Consider the following 23,356-nt stretch of genomic DNA (forward strand, 5'->3'; position numbering starts at 1 on the left):
CATATGCTCAAGTCTTGAAGGGGGGTTTGTAACGGTGACCTTCAGCAGTAGAGTACCATCACTCCTGTGTAATTCAGTGATGGACAGTGGTGTTACAGTTCCACGTTCTTTTGTATTTATGTTTACAAGGCACTGGGGATAAATTTAAACAAAGGAAAAGCATCTTTGCCACGTTTATTTGGATCTTTGAAAACCAACTTCTGTGAAAGGTCAATCAATTACCATGGATTTTGAGTACCTTATTTTAGAATCATAGAATCCCAACAGTGCAGAAAAGGCCATTCGGCCCATCAAATATGCACTGACCCTCCAAAGGATATCCCACATTATTCTTATAACCCCACATTTACCCAAGCTAAATACCACCCTGGCTAATCCAGCCTAAGATCCAGAAACCCTGGACACTGTGGAGCAATTTCCCATGGTCAGTCCAACAGGCCTGCATATCTTTGGACTGTGGGAGGAAACCAGAGCACCCGGAGGAAACCCATGTAGACAGGGGGAGGATGTGTAAAGTCCACCCACAGTCACCCAAGAGAGGAATCGAACCCGGGTCCCTGGCACTGTGAGGCAGTAGTGCTAACCACTGAGCCACTTGGCCACCCCTTTTACTTTGCGACTAAAATGAGATGCCATTCGGCCTGCATCTGAGGACTCATGAGGCCAGTGGGATACTTTATCTGTGCTCTTACCTTCCCCCAACTTCACCTCTGCACCAACCATGAGAGCTCCTGTCTGGAATTCAGTTGTACGTTCAAAAGAGAATTGGCTGTAGTTTGGAAATAATAAAAAAGATAGTGTGGCTACAAGAAAGAAGCAGGTCGGTGGAATTAATTAAGGAAGAGTTACAGAGAGCTGGCACAAGCAGATGGGTCGAAAAGCTGAATGGTTTGAGCATTATGATTTTACACCATTTAGCTGCAACCACTATAAGCCATCTGTCTATAATTAACTGCAGTCCTGTGGGGACCATAGGCACCTTGCTGCTTCAGAGAGCAACAAGTGGCTAAAGATTAAAGAGAAGACCGTTCTGAAGAAGAATCACTGAACTCCAAGAGTTATCTCTGAATGCTGTCCACAAGATGCCAGATCCACTGAGACTTTCCCGCAATTTCTGTTTTTAAGGATTAAAGGGCTCCATTTTTTATATCGAGGTTGACTGGCAGGAATCTCCCCATTGTCACCACCTGCCATGGGCATGTTGTAAGGTTGGCAGGTTGACTGGCCAGGTCATGAGCACCCCCTTCATGCCCTCGAGTGAAACTTGAGCTTGGAGCCCCAGTCTCAGAGTGGGGTACACTCTCCCTTGAGGCACAAGCTCTCCCCTGTGAAAGCTATCAGTGAGCTGCAAAATGACCAAGGTCCCACTGTAGTCGATGGAGCACATTTATTGCATCATTTTACTCCACCTCTTAAATAGGAGTCAAAACGTAAAACTTTTCATCTACAAATGTCATAACATTTTGAAAAGAGCAATATGCAGTGAATAGTTTACATAACTTCTGCTGCTGTACACGCCTTACTTCATGAAGACTACTGAAGATCTCCGTCCTTACCCTTAGCTCACTCCACCCTGCCTCAGCTGAAATCCTCTTTCCTCGCATAGCTGCCTCTTGACTATTGCAGTGCGTTGCTGGCTATCTCTTCATCTACCCCCAACACAAAAGGCCATTGATTTAACACCATTAACTTTGTTTCTCTGTGGCATTCTGTCATCACCTGCAAGGTGATGTCATCATGAAAGTAGCAGAATGATGACCAGTCACCTCAACTCAGAATAAAATAGGGTGAAACATTCCAAAACCTGATGGAAGTTTAACTTTGGGTTCCACCCTTTCAATTTTTGGTTTGAACCTCTTCCTCTATTGAGGCGTTATTTGAAATAGGTTTATACTTTCAAAAACACAACAGAACTTCCCAATGCAACAACTGGAAGGGAACAGTACAGCTATTGATTCTAGCAGAAGGGGATATGTGTGCTCAGTCTGGCTGTCTCTGCAATGGTGTTGACTATGCTTTTTTTTTGAAACAGACAACAGTCTTATGCCGTTTGGCCCAGTGGACACAGCCATCTGCTTGCACCCACTGTGCTGGAGGATGAGCATCAAATATTATGTAAATCTGATAGACCCCTCTGGTCTCTTAGTGCTTGTTCGGCATTACTCCTACTATAGGATCTGGCTCCATTTTTTTTCTCCACAAATATTTGTCAAAAAACACACACAGTTGGTCCTAGTTCCTGTGCTGATTGGTCAATCTATAAATGAAAGGGGAGGTAGGCTTTGTTCAATCTAGGCATCTGTTTGGTCCTAAGACGCATCAGTCACAACTCAATCCATCCAATTGATGGTGGCTGACATCTGTGGGGACACTTGATTGATTAGAGGCCTATTTGGCAGAGTCAGTTCAATTTGAACCACTGGCAATGAAGTAGAATCGCTAGTCTGGTTGTAGAGAGAATGAGCCTGGGATCCAGGATTGAACAGGCCTAGTCCAACTGATTATAACGTGAGTCAATGTCCAAGGAATAACTCATCCAGAAACACAAAGCAAAGTCCAGGAGTTGGGGGTTGGGGAAAAATCACTATTTAGAAGTTGTCTTGCTTGGAGTGAGCACCATTTGTGTAATTGAAGACTAGAAATGCAGATAATGAATGCTGACTGTGCACATTAGCATCTATCAAGAAGAGATTTGGAAAGCTCAGAAAATTGAGAGATAAAGCAGTTCAATAGTTTTAGGTCAGTAACTACTGGAAAGTTGTGATGAGCTTATATTGAATATTAGCTTGAACTCAGCAGGTGTATTGTGTCCAGCTCTGGTTGCCACACTACAGGAAGGCTGTGAATGCACTGGAGAGTGTGCAGAAGAGGTTTGCAAGAATAGTTCCAGGGACAAGGTAGTTCAGGTACATGGAAAGATTGGAGAGATTGTGACTCCTTTTCTTGGTCAATGTGAAGGATGTTTTCAAAATTATGAGGGATCTGGACAGAATCCATAGGGAGAAACTGTTTCTGCTCATAAATGGATTGAGAATCAGAGAGGCGCAGTGTTGGCGTCTTGCGAAACAAGCAAAGAGATCAGGTTTTTGTTTTACACGGCGAGTGGTTACGTTCTGGAATACACCGCCGAGAAGTATGGTAGAGATGGGTTCAACCAAGGCCTTGAAGAGGACATTGCAGGGAAAAGGCAGGAGAATGAGACAATGTTAAGATGCCCAAGGAGCTGGTGCAGACCCCACAATGGGCGAAGTGACTGACTTCTGAGCAGTCATAGTCCTATGATTCTATAATGTGAGCACAGTAACTCAGTGGTAAGCACTGTTGCCTCACAGCACCAGAGATCCAGATTTGATTCCATCCTGGGTGACTGTGTGGAGTTTGCACATCCTCCCCGTGTCTGCGTGGATTTCCTCTGGGTGCTCAGTTTCCTCCCACAATCCAAAGATGTGCAGGTCAGGGTGAATTGGCCATGCTGAATTGCCCATAGTGTTCAGGGATATGTCTGTTAGGTGCATTAATCAGGGGTAAATATAGGATAATAGGGTAAAGGAACGGGTCTGGGTGGGTTACTCTTCAGAGGGTTGGTGTGGACTTGTTGGCCCGAAGAGCCTGTTTCCTCACTGTAGGGATTCTCTGAACCGTGTTTATCTGTGGTTACCACTGCAACAGTGGACTCATTCCAATTGTTTTGCCAATTTCAGAAATTCCATTAGACTCAAAACAGTTACTCTCCACAGATGCTGCCAGATCTACTGAGTCTCTCCAACAATCTGTTTTTTTATCTTAGATTTCCAGCACCTGCTTACATTGCTGTCATCTGATCGAGTCTTTATTTGTTCTAGGAGAGACACCATACCAAAGTGCAGTACCAGCTGAAGTCGGAAAACATCTCACTGGCTCAGGTTTTCAGTAAGATGGAGCAAGTGGTCGATGTATTAGGAATTGAAGATTATTCCGTCAGTCAAACCACACTGGACAATGTGAGTAAATCCCACAGCACGTGGCAATCAAGGGTGAAGGTAATTTGTGAATCTCTGGCAACATTTCTTTGGTAACTGGTGGTATAATTAACATTCTTCCAAACTAATAGGTGACATTTATGAGGCAAAACCATGAAAACATGCAAGGATAAATTTAATTTTGTTTGGTCAGTTTCATGGATACAAAATGAATCTTGTCACCACAAACAATTTTTCTCCCATCTGCTGTGATCCAGTAAGCTTCCGTCTGTAACACACGCACACACAGCTTACATTTTTTTAGATTAGATTAGATTACTTACAGTGTGGAAACAGGCCCTTCGGCCCAACAAGTCCATACCGACCCGCCGAAGTGCAACCCGCCCATACCCCTACATCTACCCCTTACCTAACAGTACTGGCAATTTAGCATGGCCAATTCACCTGACCCGCACATCTTTGTGACTGTGGGAGGAAATCGGAGCACCCGGAGGAAACCCACGCAGACACGGGGAGAACGTGCAAACTCAATGCAGTGCCCAATAGAGGCAAGCATAACAAACATCATCTTCACTATTCTATCAACCTGTGACTCCACTTTCAAGGAACTATGAACCTGCACACCAAGGTCTCCTTGTTCAGCAACACTCCCCAGGACATTACCCTGGAGTGGATAAGTCCTGCCCTAATTCATCCTGCCCAAAATGTAGCATCTCACATTTATCTAAATTAAACCCCATCTGACACTCCTCAGTCCACTGGCCCATCTGATCAAGATCCCATTGTACTCTGAGGTAACCTTCTTCACTGTCCACGTCACCTCCAATTTTTGTCATCTTCTGCAAACGTCCTAACCATACCTTTTATGTTCACATCCAAATCATTTATATAAATGATGAAATTAAGTGGACCAGCACTGATCCTTATGGCACACTGCTGGTCACAGGCCTGCAGTTTATCTCTCCACCACCATCCTCTATCTTCTACCTTCGAACTAGTTCTGTATCCAAATGGGTAGTTCTCCCTGTATTCCATGAGATCTAACCTTGCCAACCAGTCACCCATGGGGAACCTTGTCAAACACCTTATTGAAGTCCACATAGATCACATCTACTGCTCTGCCCTCATCAGTCCTCTTTGTTACTTCTTCAAAAAAATCAAGTTAGTGAGACATAATTTGCTACGCACAAAGCCATGTTGACCAGTCCTTGCCCTTGCAAATATATGCAAGTCCTGTTCCTCAGGATTCCCTCCAACAACTTGCTCACCACCAATGTCAGGCTTACTGGTCTATAGTTTCCCTGGGTTTTTTTTCTTGCCACTTTTCTTAAATAGTTGCACCACATTAGCCAACTTCCAGTCCTCTGGCACCTCGCCTATGACTATCAATGATACAAATATCTTAGTAAAGGGCCCAGCAATCGATTCCCTAGCTTCCCACAGAGTTCTAGGGTACACCTGATCAGGTCCTGGAGATCTATCCATCTTTATGCTTTTTAAGACGTCCATCACCACCACCACTTATTAGGAACATTTTTCAAGATATCCCTATTTATTTCCCCATGTTCTCTATCTTCCATATCCTCCCCTACAGTAAACACTGATGCAAGATACTAGTTTAGTATCTCCGCCATCTCCTGCAGCTCCACACGTAGGTAACCTTGCTGATCTTTAAGGGGGTCCTATTCTCTCCCTAGTTACTTTTTGTACTTAATCCCTTTGGATTCTCCTTAACTCTATTTGCCAAAGTTATCTCATGTTTGCAGTTTATAATATTTTACAATGCCTTGGTATTGTCATAGACTGTTATCAATTTGAAGAAATAGCATTAGAAATAAAAAAGACATTAACTTATTGTGCCTCATGTCATTAAACATATTCACTTGAGTTTGATGAAATTAACCACCCTTGTTACCTATGGACAGTGTACTGTAAACAGACAAGCATCTTTTTTTCCTTGCTGATTTAAGGATGAGACTTTGACCAGAATATTAGGAAAAAAAATCAATAATGCAACTTTGTCAATCTGATGGGGTGCTCAGAGGGTTAGATAGAAAGAGCCTTTTTCCGAGTATGGTGATGGCGAGCATGAGGGGGCATAGCTTTAAATTGAGGGGTGATAGATATAGGACAGATGTCAGAGGTAGTTTCTTTACTCAGAGAGTAGTAAAGGTATGGAATGCTTTGCCTGCAACGGTAGTAGATTTGCCAACTTTAAGTACATTTAAGCGGACACGCATATGGATGTACATGGAATAGTGTAGATTAGGTGGGCTTCAGATTGTTATGACAGGTCGGCGCATCATCGAGGGCCGAAGGGCCTGTACTGCGTTGTTATGTTCTATGTTTGTTGTCTTACCCAAAGGGTAGCAGGGATACCAGCTTACAAAAGAATGGAGAACAAAGATTCTCGTTGAGTCCAACCTAAATTGATGTGATGAAAGTCTTAAATGGCCACGTATTGGATGTGTTTGCACCATCTTGTTCAGGCATTAGTGGTGAAAGGAATTTAAGTCTAGGATCAAGTCTCTACTAGGAAAATAACCTTTGCACTAGACCAGTGGAGTGCCACAAGGATTAGTGCTGGGTCCACTACTTTTCATCGTTTATGTCAATGATTTGGATGTGAGCTGAAGAGGTATAGTTAGTAATTTTGCTGATGACACCAAAAAAGGAGGTGTAGTGGGCAGCGAAGAAGCTTACCTCAAATTATAATGGGATCTTGATCAGATGGGCCAATGTGCTGAGGAGTGGCAGATGGAGTTTAATTTAGATAAATGCGAAGTACTGCAGTCTGGGAAAGCAAATCTTAGGAGGACATATACACTTAATGGTAATGTCCAAGGGAGTGTTGCTGAACAAAGACACCTTGGAGTGCAGGTTCATAGCGCCTTGAAAGTGGAGTTGCAGGTAGATAGGATAGTGAGAAGGCGTTTGGTATGCTTTCCTTTATTGGTCAGAGTATTGAGTACAGGAGTTGGGAGATCATGTTGAGGCTGTACAGGACATTGGTTAGGCCACTGTTGGAATATTGTGTGCAATTCTGGTCTCCTTCCTTTCAGAAAGATGTTGTGATACTCAAAAGGGTTCAGAAAAGATTTACAAGGATGTTGCCAGGGTTGGAGGATCTGAGCTACAGGGAGAGACTGAACAACTGGGGCTGTTTTCTGGGAACGTCAGAGGCTGAGTGACTTTATAGAGGTTTAGAAAATTGTGAGGGGTATGGATAGGATAAATAGACAAAGTCTTTTACCTGGGTTCGGGGAATCCAGAACTAGAGGGCATAGGTTTACAGTGAGAGGGGAAAGATATATAAGAGACCTAAGGGGCAACTTTTTCACAGAGTGTGGTACGTGTACGAAATGAGCTGCCAGAGGATGTGGTGGAGGCTGGTACAATTGCGATATTTAAGAGGCATTTGGATGGGTATATGAATAGGAAGGGTTTGGAGGGATATGGGCCGGGTGCTGGCAGGTGGGACTAGATTAGTTTTGGATATCTGGTCGGCATGGATGAGTTGGACCAAAGGGTCTGATTCCATTCTGTACATCTCTACAACTACCATTCTGTCCTTTTCTGTACACTGGATTGCTGTTGCTTAGTAGGAGTCAGGATTTTGCTCTGAGCTTGAGCCCTGAGAAGCCTTAGTTTTAAAAAAATCCAAAACTAAAAGGAAATGTTGCATTCCTATCATTGACTTCCACCTGAGGGCAAGATGGTAGATATCCATTGTTCACATTAACCACTTCCATGGCAAGATGTCACAAACTCCTCAAATGCATGCACCGTTCTCCACACTCCATATGCCACACTAAACATCCCATGCTCACCCTCCCAAACAATGTAGAAAAATCGCAATTAGTTTTGTCCTTCACACCGACACCCAGAATCGAAGCTGCTCAATCTCATCTCATGGAGGATATTACCAGTCCGCAGTGAGACATGGCGTCCAGACAGAACACCAGACTTGTTTCGTTCTCAGATTCCCTCCAACAGTTTACCTTGAAATACTTTTAGTTGATGTTCATTTGGAAAATTCTTTGAAGCTTCCAACCAAAAGGCTTGCATGAACGATGCTCCTTAAAACATTACCCTTTGGATAAGTATTAGTGGCCTGTCCTAAATGTCATCTCCTTCAGTGTCTTCCACTGATGCACCTCTGTCAAAGGTGCTCTGCAAAGGCTGCTGTTAATGAAGCGTTCTCCCACTTTGTCAATTTTTGCAGGTGTTTGTAAACTTTGCAAAGAAGCAGAGCGACAACCTGGAGCAGCAGGAGACTGTCAGCACCGGGAGTGTGCAATCACCCATCAAACGCATCCTCAGCCTGCTGCGACCAAGGGGCACCACCACTGAACTGCAGGCTCTGACTGTTGAAGAGCCTGAAGAATTGGAGAGTGACGACGAAGGGCTTATCAGCTTCGAGGAGGAGCGTGTAAGTTCTGCGTTTGGTTTTCATTGAGCGACTGAGCATTTTGTTAGGCCCCATTCTCCCTGAAAGTCCACGCGTAACATATTGTACAAGATGAAGGCATCATTTCTCTTCACCAAACCCTCCCCTCAGGTTTGCTGGTATCCTGACTACATTCAGCCACTGTTAGTTCCAATTCCAAATGGACATTTCCCATCAGACATTGGTCCACCACGGCATTATAGGCTTATAGCAACTACCTTTCCCAACTGTAGCTTTGATTCCCATCAGTGATTATAAATCTCACAATTCCTGTCCCTGAGCTCCGTATCTATCCAGTGGGAGCCCAGGCATGCAGAGGTTACCTTGCATCTCAATAAGAGATAGGAATCTCTATTAATTTAGGTTAGTTCCAATTTCGGCTGTTGCTTACCATGAGACTAGGGTCATTTTTTGTTCTTGAGTGACAGTGAGGCTTTTTTATTGCTCAGAGGCTTGTATTAGTGGTCACCCTCCAGGCAGAACGATCGAATCCCTGTTTGTGGAAGCTGAAGATTTGACCTAATGAATCCAGGCTGACCCTCCAAAGAGCATCCCACACAAATCTATCCCCATTACTCTGCATTTCTCATGGCTAATCCACCTAGCCTGCACATCCTTGGACATTACAGGGCTATTTAGCTTGGCCAATCCGCCTAACTTGCGCATCTTTGGATTGTTGGAGGAAATCAGAGCACCCGCAGGAGAATGTGCAACACACAAACAGTCGTCCAAAGTTGGAATCAAACCTGGGTCCCGGTGCTGAGAGTCAGCAGTGCTAACCACTGAGTCACCATGCCACCCTCTATAACCAGTCCCTCTAAAGTCACCTCTCCAAGTTTATCCATGAAAATAGAGTCATATTTTCATGGAAAGTCCGAGCCAAATTACCAAAAAGTGTTTCGCCAATTTGACCGCTTGTCACCGATGGAGGGTTTAAATGAAACCCAGGCAACTTCCAAAGGTAGTTGAGCAGAGGTCAGCGTAATTATACACGTCCTATTGCAAACTGGAGAAGCAATTCTGACATTGTCATGCCTGCAGATAAGCATTGAGGTCAAAATGATGGTCAGACATTTTTGTGGTCAGAGTTTTATTCCAACTCCAACACCACAAATTCCTTGTTCCCATATATGTAACACCTAAATATATACACCTAATTAAATTCTCACCCAGGTATCTTCAAATAGCAAACCTTTTCCCTTGTGCAGCTTGGTCTTAGACATCCCTGAAATGTCGATTCTCCTCATCGGATGCTGCCTGACCTGCTGTGTTTTTCCAGCATCACACTCTCGTCTCAGACATCCCTGCCAGACCCTGCTAATTTATTATATTAGCGGCTTTCTGCCTACATTGTGACCATGACCAAAGATGTGTTTGTGTTTTCCACCTTGGAATGTTTCTGCTTGTTTACTGCCAGGGTAAATATCCTCATTTCATTTCCAAGTTATTTTATTTGATGCTTTTAGACGGATACTAACTGTCCATGGATCAGCTTGTAACCTTACGATGGGGGTCTGTCTGTAATGTAAAGGTGCCACAAGGAGAGAGGTTTCTCATAATGGGGGCAGTCACTGCATTAAGGAACTGATATTAAACAGTAGTAGGCTATTCAGCATCTTGAGGGGAAAGTGAGGATTGCAGATGCTGGTAATCAGAGTCGAGAGTGTGGTGCTGGAAAAGCACAGCTGGTCGGGCAGCATTCGAGGAGCAGGAGAATTGATGTTTCGGGCATAAGCCCTTCATTATTATGCCTGGAATGTCGATTCTCCTGCTTTTCAGATGCTGCCTGACCTGCTGTGCTTTTCCAACAGCACACTCTCGACTCTATTCCGCATCTTGAGCCTGTTCCACCATTCAGTGAAATCATGGCTGATCTGTTGCTTAACTCCATGTATCTGTTTTGGCCTATTTTTCTGAATACTTCACCTAACAAAACGTTGTCTGTCTCAGATTTAAAATTAACAACCAATCTGGCATCCACTACCATTTGGGAAGAAAGTTCCAAAACACCTCCCACCCTTCGTGTGTGGATGTTCTTCTTAATATCTCCTGAATGGTTTGGCCTTAATTCTCGGACTATACCCCCTAGTTGCAGAATCCCAAACCAGTCCAAATAGTTGCCTTCTCTGCCCTTTCCTGCTAATATTTGAAGAATTCAATCAGATCACACCTTAACCTTTTATATTCGAGAGAAAGTCTTTCCTCATTGCCTGGACTTTAGGGTTAGGTCATCACTCTTGCAAACCTGCTTACAGTGCTCCAAGTGGGGGCTAACCACAGTTTTGCATAACTGCAGCATAACTTCTATATCCTTGTAGTCCAGTCCCCTAGATATAAATGCCAGTATTTCACTAGCTTTCTTGATTATTTACTGCACCAATTTGTGACATTTTCAAGACCTATACACCGGAATCCCCAAGTCTCTTTGGGCATCCATTGTATTTAACTTCATTCCATCTAGAAGATACCCAAATATCCTTTTCCAGTCCAAAGTGGAAAATCTCACATTTAGATTAGATTACTCACAGTGTGGAAACAGGCCCTTCGGCCCAACAAGTCCACACCGACCCGCTGAAGCGCAACCCACCCATACCCCTACATTTACCCCTTACCTAATACTACGGGCAATTTAGCATGGCCAATTCACCTGACCCGCACATCTTTGGACTGTGGGAGGAAACCGGAGCACCCGGAGGAAACCCACGCAGACACGAGGAGAACGTGCAAACTCCACACAGTCAGTCGCCTGAGTCGGGAATTGAACCCGGGTCTCAGGCGCTGTGAGACAGCAGTGCTAACCACTGTGCCACCATGCCGCCCAATTTACTTACATTGAATTCCATCATCCACAATTTTGCCCTTTCACTTAGTCTGTCCATAAACCTTTGAAGTTTTATGCTGTCATCTGCACTGTCTGCAATGCCAGCTAGCTTTGTGACATCAGCATATTTGGATATATGACTTTGTATGCCATTATACAAGTCTTTAATAAATAATGTGAATAACTGAGGCCCTAACACAGATCCAGTGGGACACCACTGGTCACATCCTGTCCATTTTAGTACCTATCCATGCTCCCTACTTTCTGTCATCTGCCACTTCATCCATCTCTCAGCAAGGTCAGTAATTTGCCCTCCGCTCTGAAGGCTTCCATCTTAGTTAATGACCTCTTACGTTGGACTTTATCAAATGCCTTCTGGAAGTCCAAATAAACAACATCCATAGACATTTTGAGGAAGGGTCACTCGACCTAAAACGTTAACACTGATTTCTTTCCACACATGTTGCCAGACCTGCTGAGCTTTTCCAGCAAGTTTTGTTTTTAATCCATAGACATTCCCCTGTTTCAAAAACAAATCAGTGAGGTCAGGCAGGCATGGCACCCCCTGTCATGAATCTGTGCTGGTACTCAGCGGTGAACTGAAAATTTTTAAGGTGTTCGATCACACCTGTCCTTGATTATAGACTTTTCAACTACACCGCCCCCCCCCCCCGCCCCACCACCAAAAAAGTTCAGCTAATTGGTCTGCAAATCCCTTGTTTTTCTCATTTGTCTTTCTTAAAAAGCAGAGTGATGTGTGCCATGAGCACATTAGCCAACTTTCCTGTCCATATTGGCAGAATCCCCACTGTGTCCTTCAGGCCCAACAAATCCACACCGACCCTCTGAAGAATGGCCCATTCCCTTACCCTATTACTCTATATTTCCCCTGACTAATGCACCTAACCTACACATCCCTGAACATTATGGGCAATTTAACTTGGCTAATTCATTCCACCTGCACATCTTTGGACTGTGGGAAGAAACCGGAGCACTCGGAGGAAACCCACGCAGACAAAGAGAGAATGTGCAAACTCCACACACACACACAGTCGCCCGAGGCTGGAATTGAACCTGGGTTACTGGTGCTGTGAGGCAGCAGCGCTAACCACTGAGCCACTGTGCTGCCCCTAAATTCCTTGTGGTGAGATTTTGTGATGACATGAGAACTGCAGAACCCCATTTTGCTTCCACCAAGGATAAAAGTGAGATTATACTTCTATTTGTATCATATCTCATTGTGTCAGAATGCCACACTGCCTAATAATTTGAGCTATTTTGAGCAATAACTTTTAGTGTGACAGTTGTTCTGCAACAAAAGCATTGAAAATCAGCTTTACAATAAGGTGCAAAATATAATTAGTTGGCTTCCCCTAAGAGATAAATTGTTTTGCAGAACTGTGTCATTCAAATGTTACAGTGGGAGTCAGTAGCACATTAGTCACCTTCCCCGCCCAAACTTCTTGCCAAAAGGCTACTGTAATCTGTGTTTATAAATTGTACAATTGATAAGACTAACACTGACCCATGTAAGGGTAAGTTAGATTTCAAGTAAGCAGTTGCAGAGCTCAAGCCAACTGGATCAGACTTGCTAAGGATTATAAGGAATTGTGCTGTGAGCAATAAAAATGGTCAAAGTAGATTTCAAAAGTTGACATTTTTGATTGAGTTGATATCAAGCATATTCTTGCAGCGCAGAAAGGAAAATAACACAATAGGGTTAGGAGTTTCAGTTGAAGGCCAATTTCCACTCACCAACTCTTATATCCAAATTTTCCACTCGGGGACTACGCAAAGCCTGGAGCATTGAAATGGGCTGGGTCTAAATGTAGAAATTCGAGACCGCAATTTCCCTTCCCACGTGGTTAAAGATGCCCTCCAACGCATCTCGTCCACATCCCGCACCTTCAGTCTCAGACCCCACCCCTCCAACCGTAACAAGGACAGAATGCCCCTGGTGCTCACCTTCCACTCGACCAACCTTCACATAAACCAAATCATCCACTGACATTTCCGCCACCTCCAAAAAGACCCCACCACCAGGGATATATTTCCTTCCCCACCCCTTTCCACCTTCCCGTTCCCTCCGTGACTACCTGATCAGGTCCATGCCCCCCCCTACAACCCACCCTCCCATCCTGGCACCTTCCCATGCCACTGCAGGAATTGCAAAACCTGCGCCCATCTCCTCCCTCACCTCCATCCAAGGCCCTAAAGGAGCCTTCCACATCCATCAAAGTTTTACTTGCACATCCACCAATATCATTTATTGTATCCGTTGCTCCCAATGCGGTCTCCTCTACATTGGGGAGACTGGAAACCTCCTAGAAGAGCGCTTTAGGGACAGTCTCTGGGACACCCGCACCAATCAACCACACCGTCCTGTGGCCCAACATTTCAACTCCCCCTGCCACTCTGCCGAGGTCATGGAGGTCCTGGGCCTCCTTCACTGCCGCTCCCTGACTACCAGACGCCTGGAGGAAGAACGCTTCATATTCCGCCTCGGCACACTTCAACCCAGGGCATCAATGTGGACTTCCACAGTTTCCTCATTTCCCCTTCCTCCACCTCACCCTAGTTCCAAACTTCCAGCTCAGCACTGTCCCTATGACTTGTCCTACCTGCCTATCTTCTTTTCCACCTATCCACTCCACCCGCCTCCCTGACCTAACACCTTCACCCCCTCCCCCACTCACCTACTGTACTCTATGCTACTTTCTCCCCACCCCCACCCTCCTCTAGCTTATCTCTCCACCCTTCAGGTTCTCTGCCTTTATTCCTGATGAAGGGCTTTTGCCCGAAACGTCAATTTTACTGTTCCTCAGATGCTGCCTGAAGTGCTGTGCTCTTCCAGCACCACTAATCCAGAATCTGGTTTCCAGCATCTGCAGTCATTGTTTTTACCTAAATGTACAAAGTGCTGTTCTAAAGCAGCCACATAACCAATGCACCCATGATCAAATTAATTTAAGCGAGGGCACTAACAAAAGGTAGAGAGGCATTAATGGGAATTTAACCTGCCAAATAGCTTTAAAGGATTCATAGGCCTCCCAGACATTTGTCAATTGACAAGTGTCCCAGTATATAAAGGTTTTGTAACTTCACTGGTAACAATTTGTGTTGGATGAAACATCCGTCCTTGAAAGGATGAGGGAAATTTCACTTTGAAAGGTGCGATGTATATGATATAAATCTGGGAAAGGATGGCAGGGTTGGAAAGCTTCCCAGAAACAATGGCCTTTTGCTTTAAAATCAATTAATTAATAATTTTTAAAATGTTTCTTGTTTTTAAAAGGCAAGTTGAAAAACAAAGCAATGTTTGGGATTTCACTGAACCAGCTGGAACATTATTCGCTCTCACATATATAGCCCTCCATGGTCTCAGATGGTAGGGGTAGTGCTGCCCACCTAACCATTCCACCCACTGACGGAGAATCTTACCACTCTCTCCAACTTTTCTCCTTCTCTCAAAGTCGCTTCCCTTCCTTCAATTCAACAAGGAACCTTTCTCCCCTTCCAGCCCTGTTAAATCAAGGTGCACTCCTCAACTATTCAAGGTGATACCTTTCTGTCTGTTAATGCTGAAACATTTCCATCTCTTACCACTCAATGGTAGCATTTTCCTACTCCCTCCCCAACTTCCTCGCAATGTAGCAAGTAATGGTCAAATATGAGGATATGATCGTAGATTGAGAGCGTGACCATTCATAAGGTGGCACAGTGGTTAGCACTGCTGCCTCACAGCACCAGAGACCCGGGTTCAATTCCCGACTCAGGCGACTGACTGTGTGGAGTTTGCACGTTCTCCCCGTGTCTGCGTGGGTTTTCTCCGGGTGCTCCGGTTTCCTCCCACAGTCCAAAGATGTGCGGGTCAGGTGAATTGGCCATGCTAAATTGCCCGTAGTGTTAGGTAAGGGGTAAATGCAGGGGTATGGGTGGGTTGCGCTTCGGCGGGTCGGTGTGGACTTGTTGGGCCGAAGGGCCTGTTTCCACACTGTAAGTAATCTAAAAAAAAAATGACATGAAGAAGTACTTTTTCAAACTAAAGGTTATGGAACTCTGAATCTCACTCTCGCTCTGTCTCTCTTCCCTGTTGATACCCCCATCAACCCCCTGCCCCATAAACCAAAAAAAATTGAGCTCAAACTGAATTGATTGATTTTTGTTAGGCGTGGATAATGAGGGACATGTAGCCAAGTTAAGTAGATAGGATTAGAATTAAGTTTTATTGTCGTCTGTACTCAAGTACAGGGATATGTAACCACAGTAAAATGTGTGCACTCACCATTCTCAGCGCTATCTTAGGTCCAAGGTACCTCGGTACAAAAGCTTGGGTACAAAGTAGAAAAGCAAAGACTTAAGTTAAAAGTCTAACGTTACAGTTCTTGTTAGTATGAAATAAAAAAGTAAAATAAAAAATTTAACATTTCATTTGCTGTTTAGCCATGGGCCTGCAGACACTCCACACTGGCTTTCCCCTGTCTCTCCCCCGCGCTGGGCTTGATCGCTCTCCCGCACTGGACTCAGTCAAATAACAGAGAACACAACATTAATGGTGGAACTGGCTTGAGGGGCTGAATGACCTCCTCCTGTCCCCAGATATTTTCCATAGCTACCATCCCAATTCCATCCTTTTCAACCAGATTGGAGGAATTGGAACTATTTTTATTGTAGAAGGAAAGGTTGAATGAAAATTTGATAAAATATATTTGCATATTATGAGGGTCTGGTCAGAACATTTCCCCATTGGCGAAAGGATCAGGATCAAGAGAGCACATATTCAAGGTAACTTGCAGGAAAAGCAATGATGTGCAAAGAGGCTTATTGAGCATCGAATGGTGACAGTCTGGTAGGCATTGCCAGGTATTCCTGATGAAGGGTTTTTGCCTGAAACGTCGATTTTCCTGCTCCTCGGATGCTGCCTGACCTGCTGTGCTTTTCCAGCACCACTCTGATCTAGACTCTGGTTTCTAGTATCTGCAGTCCTTGTTTTTACCTGGTAGGCATTGCCAGTCAGTGTGAGGGAGGTAGCTTTCTGAGGCAGTTTAGAGAGATTTGGATTGTTAACTGTGCAGGGCTAAGTGGAGAAGGCAGAGGAGTGACACTAGGTAAATTGCTCCTCCAGTGTGCTGACACAGACATGATAGACCGAATTACCTCTTTCTTTACAGAAACAATTTTGTATTTCTGAAATAAGTGGAGCCTTGATGGAGGTGTTTGTTATCATGAAGGGTTTCCGTAGAATGATTAAGGAGATTACTGTTCTCAGTGGCAGAAGCCTTTGGAAAACACTACAACTCAACCTGAAGGGAAATGGCATCAAAACCAGAGGAAAATAAATTAGACTATTGTGAACTGAAATGCATTGACTTAAAGCCTATTGTAATTATCTATGGCAAGTCATTGAACGTTTGAGTGAGAAAAAATTGCAAAAGACTACAAGGAAAGACCGGGCAGGGAGACAAATTAGATTGCACTGTCAAAGAGCTGAAGCACAGTGGCTGGACTGAAGGCCACCTTGGGTGCTGTTAAAGTCTAGGTCTTCTGTTTGTTCCTTCTGTCTATAGCTATGTGTTTTCTCCCTATGATTGCAATCCATTCAGCTTCCCCCACTTTCCCACCCTCAGCCTCCCTCCCGCCCAAATGCCTACTCTTTATTGAGACCCCATTTGTTAAAGGACGTTCTTGTACACTCACTATGGGAACAATGTTCATCATACTGGTGGAAATGAGAGTGAGGGGCAACAGAGTCCTGTTCCAGTGCATTAGGGGCAAATCTCGAGAGAAGTGTAATTAGGATTGGACGAGTTTGCTACTTTCTCTGTAGGTGCTAGCCTCTCAAAAATACCGAGTGTTATCATGAAAGTGATATATTTGGAGGGAGAAAAACAAAAAATATATCCTGGTCATTCTAAATTTAAGAACTGCATACTGAATTGTTGCATTGCCTACTTCTCAAAAGGCCTCTCCAGTATGTGGAGGGAAGGAGTGGTGATTCATTTTGCTGCAGTGTATGGGATAGCCTCTAATTAACCAAACTGCCTGTCATATATATGTGTTTGCAAGCATGGCTTTATTGCATGATTCCTGATGGAGATCTTCTGAGTATACATTTCCTTTTCTTCAGGCACAGCTTTCATTCAATACGGACACACTGTGCTGAGTGGATGAAATCCCATGAAGATTTCCATTTCTGAAGACCATGTATACGACATTTGAGAACATTGAATCATCCCAGCACGAGACTAAAGGAGCAGTGCCATGAAGGGGAATGGAAGTGACCGTCTGTACGGTCAACAGTTCCTTCCAGTTGAAGTACCTTCAGATAAAGGGGGAGAGAGAGAGAGAGAGATGTTAAACTCATTAACCAGCAGAGAACGCTATTTCGATGGTGCGAGTGGTTTTGATAACCCATACATTGCTTCTGGGTCGTTTTGGCACAGTTGACCTCCAGCGAACATGAGTGTTGCATTTTATTTTGATGCACTGTCAAAGATTTTGTGTATAATACCTGTCTGCTGTGTATTGGAATATTTAAAAATATTTTAAGGAAGTGTAAAAGTGAAGAGCAAATAATTAGGGTCTTTATTTTCAATGACAAATTCATTGTAAACATTCAGATATTTAATCTTTGTCATTACAGCAAGTTCATGAAATTATCCAATATTTTCAGGGTCTGACTTTACTCGATACAGTGAAAAGCAAATCACAAGTGCGGCCTAACATCAATAAATGACGTTAAATTAAATGCAATTCCATTTAAATGCTAAGTGCAAGCTTAAATTACTATTGGTGCTTAACGGAGAGTAACCTGTGACGTTACGGCCAAGAACTGACAGTATGTTTATCAACTGCAGTCCAAGCTTCCAATAAGTAATTAGAACTCTCAATTTCAGATTTAGGAAAGGCATGACCAATTACAATCCTTTGGGGAGTGTTTTAGAAACAAAAATGTGCTTTTCAAATCTTATTTCTAGAAAAGTACAAGTGGCAGCACATCCTTACCCTCTTGAGTAAACCCACTGTGATTCTTTATAAATGAGACATTTCATTGGTATTTTTCCCACTCATGTGCCATTAATTAGACTTTTAAAACAATTAAAGGCAAACCAAAGTCTTACTGTGACCCTGGGACTAATGTTAACCCTAACTTTTCCTTAACTTTCCATTTTTCTTGAAACTACGAAATGTCCTTGTGGTTTTATTTCATGTACTTGGTGCCATTCCCTTTAGCACATGATTGAACACAAAACACTTGCACTTAAATGGCAAACAAATCCACTTCACGTATCCCACCTCACAATGATTACTTCCACCAGGTGAATAAGGCTTTTGTTCAGACAACATAAATTAGCTGGTACAGGATACTGCATAGCATGACTTACTATCTCCTAAGACCGCCTTCAATTGGCTGAATTATTTTTATCCTGAAGCAGCTTTTGCAAAATGGCTCTCTTTTGGTATTATATTGACCTTACTAACCATCAGATATGTCTTTGCCACAGCCCAAACAGGAACCTATTAAGCGACAGTAAAGCACAGATGTGTAATATTAAATGAGTATGGTCCTTTTAGCAATAAAATAAAACATAATGTTCTTCCCCTTTTCAGATATTTTAAGTATTATTGCACTCAAACATCAGCGTATCCCTGAGTAACTAAAATGGATATAAATTAGTTTTCACAAGAACTTCTGCCAAAACTTCAGACACCAGGTCAAAGACCATGCCACGTTAAGGCTGACATTAAAGTGATTCTATAACCAGATTTCTCCAATTAAAGCAAAACCTCTCCTCAAAATAGAGCTGTGCATGTTGAAAACTCTGAGTGTTTACAATGACCTGCGATACAAGACTGTAGCTTCACTTGAAGGTGCTTTATTTCAAATAAGCATAAGCAGCACAACAAAAGATGCAATTGGAACCTTGGACTGCTGTTATTAGAGGTGGACAGTCAGCACTAATGCCCCTGATTATTATGAATACTCTGAACAGAAAGCAAGCAAGATCTTACTCATGCTTGAAGTGGATGTCGCATCAATTTCTTTTTCCCTGCTTTAATCCATTTCTTATGAAGATCTCTAGTCAATTCTGTTACAGTGCTGAGAGGGAGTGACCTGCAATCACCCTCAAAGCTTGGCTGTGCATCAGGTAATGTGTGTGTGAGACTGTGTGCCTGAGTCTCCAACCTGAAGGTGACCTTGGACACTGTTAGTACCCAGGCAGCTGGCAGACAATTGGAACAGCCAAGAAATATAAACAGCCTCAGATTACTGCATCGAGTTATTCCACGAATCTGGGGAGTGCCTTTATTTTGTTTTCGATCAAAGTTTTGAAATTAAACTATGAAATTTGTGGGCTGGGAGAAGAGATGACATTTTAACTTGATTTTATTGTTCAGTACATTCTTGGTAAAGACTGCAATGAATGTAAGAATAATCAGTAAGGGACTTTTTATTTTGCATCGTTAGAATTTAATCTGCATTTATAATTCTGACCTTGAATGAAAAAGGCAGAATTTAAAAAGGTTCGTTGAAAGTAACTTGAAATTTAGCAATTTTGCTGGGTTTTTTTTCCCCTCCAGCTTTCTGCATTGTAATTTCCATTTGATTGCTTTCTTCATTAAGTGTAAACAAATCATGTTGTGTTTATTTAAAAGTACATTGTTCCTGGCAGACTCATCATTGTCAAATCACACACCACGCACTCAAACAGAATGAACCTGAGCGTTTGGGAGACTGCAGCTTGTCTGAGAAAAAGTTTAAAAGAAACCAAGCAAAAAAAAGGACAAATTATGAGGAATGTGCATTTTCTGTGTGGGGGGGAGAGAAGAAAATTCAGTATAAAATGTGGTAAAGAGGGGTGAGCTTTCCCATCAAACCCCTTTGGGGCGAAAAAATGATCTAAGACTCACAAAGCCATTCGGCATACTCATGGTTTTGTTTTGTAATGTTCCCTTTTTGCTTTCTTTGTGAAATATTAATCAATAGTGGCTGGGTGATGAATATTATTGAGAGCAAAGGGAAAGAACTGGATTTATGCAGGTTACTGAATTCATCAGCGAGACGCAGCTCACTTGTAGTTTCTTGAGGCCACTCAGTCTGATTTGGCTGCTATTTCCAATGATACTACAGTCCAGCTCTTACTGATGAAAAAATGTATGACAATAAAGGGCTACATTGTCAACTTGGTTGTGGGCACTGTAGCATTAATAAGTGTAATTTTCAGGGACAGTGGAATGTTCAATATAAACTCTTCACACAACGGGGACATTTCCTTCACTGGCTAGTAGTGATTCTGTTTTATACAGAAGCTAATTAAAATTATTCTCGAATCCCGTTGACTTGGGTCTTCCTCCATTAGCCCCAAAATAGTAATGCCACATAACAAATGCACTGCTCCAAAATCGGTGTCAATATGTTTTTATAATGAATTGACGTCAACTGGCCAGTTTGGTGCCGGTCAGTTCTAATGCAGATGATGGTGACGACACAGGCCTGGTACCCATGAGCTTCACAAGATAATGTCGTAACAGCATATTAGGAATGCAGTGCTGTTAATAGGAGCCCCTTATGGTTGCTGTTAACAAATACCCTCTGCATCGAACAACCATTCACTTTGGTTTCTCACCCTTCTTAATCTTGCAATTTTCTACAGTGACAGAGACCCCCCTCCTTTCTTGAAATACAGTTCTTGATTTTCCAAAACAAAGTTATTTTCCTCAATTTTGCCTTTTCCCCAGAACCTCATGCGTTCACATTCTTGTATGTTTTTTGCAAGGTTTTTGTGTCTAGCCTGTTGAGCTGAGCTTTTTGATCATGGATTTATTTATGTGTTGGTGGAGTTGTTGTGTTTGTTGGTGAGAGCAGTGGATGTGTTGAGTAATGTCATATTTGCACATTTCCCTGTGTGTGTCTCTTGTCTTTAATGGGGTATTTCTGACTGTTGGGCTAGAAGTGGCTGCATTGCTGTAATATTTTCAGTTTAGGGCAATGACAGAGCGGCCTGTATATCGCTAGCAAAAACAAAAATAAATATTTGTTTTGTTGTATAAAACTTTTCCAGAGAGGGTTTGCCTTTTCATTTGGATTGTGAACCTAAAGTAGGGAATGAAGAAAGGCCTTTCACTGCATCAAGCCCACCCCATCAATACTGAAGTACAGACATACGCTGCAATCAGCATTTGTTAATTGTTGTGGTTCTGTTCTCCGAGCTGGGAATTTATGTTGCAGACGTTTCGTCCCCTGTCTCGGTGACATCCCCAGTGCTTGGGAACCTCCTGTAAAGCGCTTCTGTGATCTTTCTTCCGGCATTTGTAGTGGTTTGAATCTGCCGCTTCCAGTTGTCAGTTCCAGCTGTCCGCTGCAGTGGTCGGTATATTGGGTCCAGGTCGATGTGCTTATTGATTGAATCTGTGGATGAGTGCCATGCCTCTGGGAATTTCCTGGCTGTTCTCTGTTTGGCTTGTCCTATAATAATAGTGTTGTCCCAGTCGAATTCATGTTGCTTATCATCTGCGTGTGTCACACATCTGCTTGTCACACATGCAGATGACAAGCAACATGAATTCTACTGGGACAACACTACTGTTATAGGACAAGCCAAACAGAGAACAGCCAGGGAATTCCTAGAGGCATGGCACTCATTGATTGAATCTGTGGATGAGTGCCATGCCTCTAGGAATTCCCTGGCTGTTCTCTGTTTGGTTTGTCCTATAATAGTAGTGTTGTCCCAGTAGAATTCATGTTGCTTGTCATCTGCATGTGTGACAAGCAGATGTGTGACACACGCAGATGATAAGCAACATGAATTCGACTGGGACAACACTATTATTATAGGACAAGCCAAACAGAGAACAGCCAGGAAATTCCTAGAGGCATAGCACTCATCCACAGATTCAATCAATAAGCACATCGACCTGGACCCAATATACCGGCCACTGCAGTGGACAGCTGGAACTGACAACTGGAAGCGGCAGATTCAAACCACTACAAATGCCGGAAGAAAGATCACAGAAGCGCTTCAGAGGAGGCTCCCAAGCACTGAGGATGTCACCTAGACAGGGGACAAAACGTCTGCAACATAAATTCCCAGCTCGGCAAACAGAACCACAACAACAAGCACCCGAGCTACAAATCTTCTCACAGACTTTGAGCATTTGTTAATCTCCCAGTTCATGTTGCAGCTGTACAGGACATTGGTTAGGCTGTGTACAATTCTGGTCTCCCTGCTGAAGGAGAGATGTGAAACTTGAAAGGGTTCAGTAGAGATTTCCGTGGCTGTTGCCAGAGTTGATTCTACAGAGAGAGGTTGAATAGGTTGGGCTGTTTTTCCTGGCGCATCGGAGGCTGAGGGATTTATAAAATCATGAGGGGCATGGATAGGGTAAATAGCCTTTTCCCAGAGAAGGGGACTCCAAAACTAGAAGGCATAATTTTAAGGTGAGAGTGGAAAGATATAAAAGAGACCTAAGGGGCAACATGAGGGTGGTGTGTGTATGGAATGAGCGGCCTGAGGAAGTGGTGGAGGCTGGTACAATTACAACATTGGATGAGTATATGAATAGGAATGGTTTGGAAGGATATGGGCCAAATGCTGGCAAATAGGACTAGATTAATTTAGGGTATCTAGTTGGCATGAAAGAGTTGGACCACCAGGGTCTGTTTCGGTGCTCTACATCTCCATGACGCAAAGAACCAGACATCTCTTTTCTTCTTGCCTAATACACTATCAAGCAATACTATACCTTCTGGTGCCTAATACTGAGACAGCTAACCCTGAGTTAATACTGAGCAGCCCAAAGCTTGATCCCCAAAAATGTTTTGAACCATCAGGATAGCAGCAGAGTGATGCACGATCATGATCTATAATCTCCTGGCCCCAACACACCTCGCTACTCAATAACTATGAAACCAGCTCTGTTTCATTACAGCGAGTAGGAGAGTGTGCCCAGCAGCATGATCAAGCACATCTTGGAATGAGATATGCATCTAGTGAAGTGACTACAAAGAGCCAGCTGCAATGTTAGTCAGCAAACGCAGCATCTAGACTACAAACTGACCTAGATTGTCCCACACTGAATGGATCAGTACTGCAGCCTGTCGCGAATGAAGAATATGCACAAAAT

At 43.3% G+C, this 23,356-nt stretch overlaps 1 protein-coding gene across 2 annotated transcripts in view; it reads left to right on the top strand.

Annotated features, from left to right (window-relative positions):
• abca2 (ATP-binding cassette, sub-family A (ABC1), member 2) overlaps nt 1-21,288 on the top strand; it is a 541,802-nt gene extending 520,514 nt beyond the window's left edge. For both annotated transcript variants that reach the window (XM_060841298.1, XM_060841299.1), the window contains exons 47-49: nt 3,843-3,980; nt 8,185-8,391; nt 17,358-21,288. In XM_060841298.1, the coding sequence (XP_060697281.1) occupies nt 3,843-3,980; nt 8,185-8,391; nt 17,358-17,393 (381 nt within the window). In that variant the 3' untranslated portion in view covers nt 17,394-21,288. The remainder of the gene's footprint in view (nt 1-3,842; nt 3,981-8,184; nt 8,392-17,357) is intronic.
• The last annotated feature ends 2,068 nt before the right edge of the window (nt 21,289-23,356 follow it).

Source organism: Hemiscyllium ocellatum, chromosome 21 (assembly GCF_020745735.1).
Source record: "Hemiscyllium ocellatum isolate sHemOce1 chromosome 21, sHemOce1.pat.X.cur, whole genome shotgun sequence".
NCBI lineage: Eukaryota > Metazoa > Chordata > Chondrichthyes > Orectolobiformes > Hemiscylliidae > Hemiscyllium > Hemiscyllium ocellatum.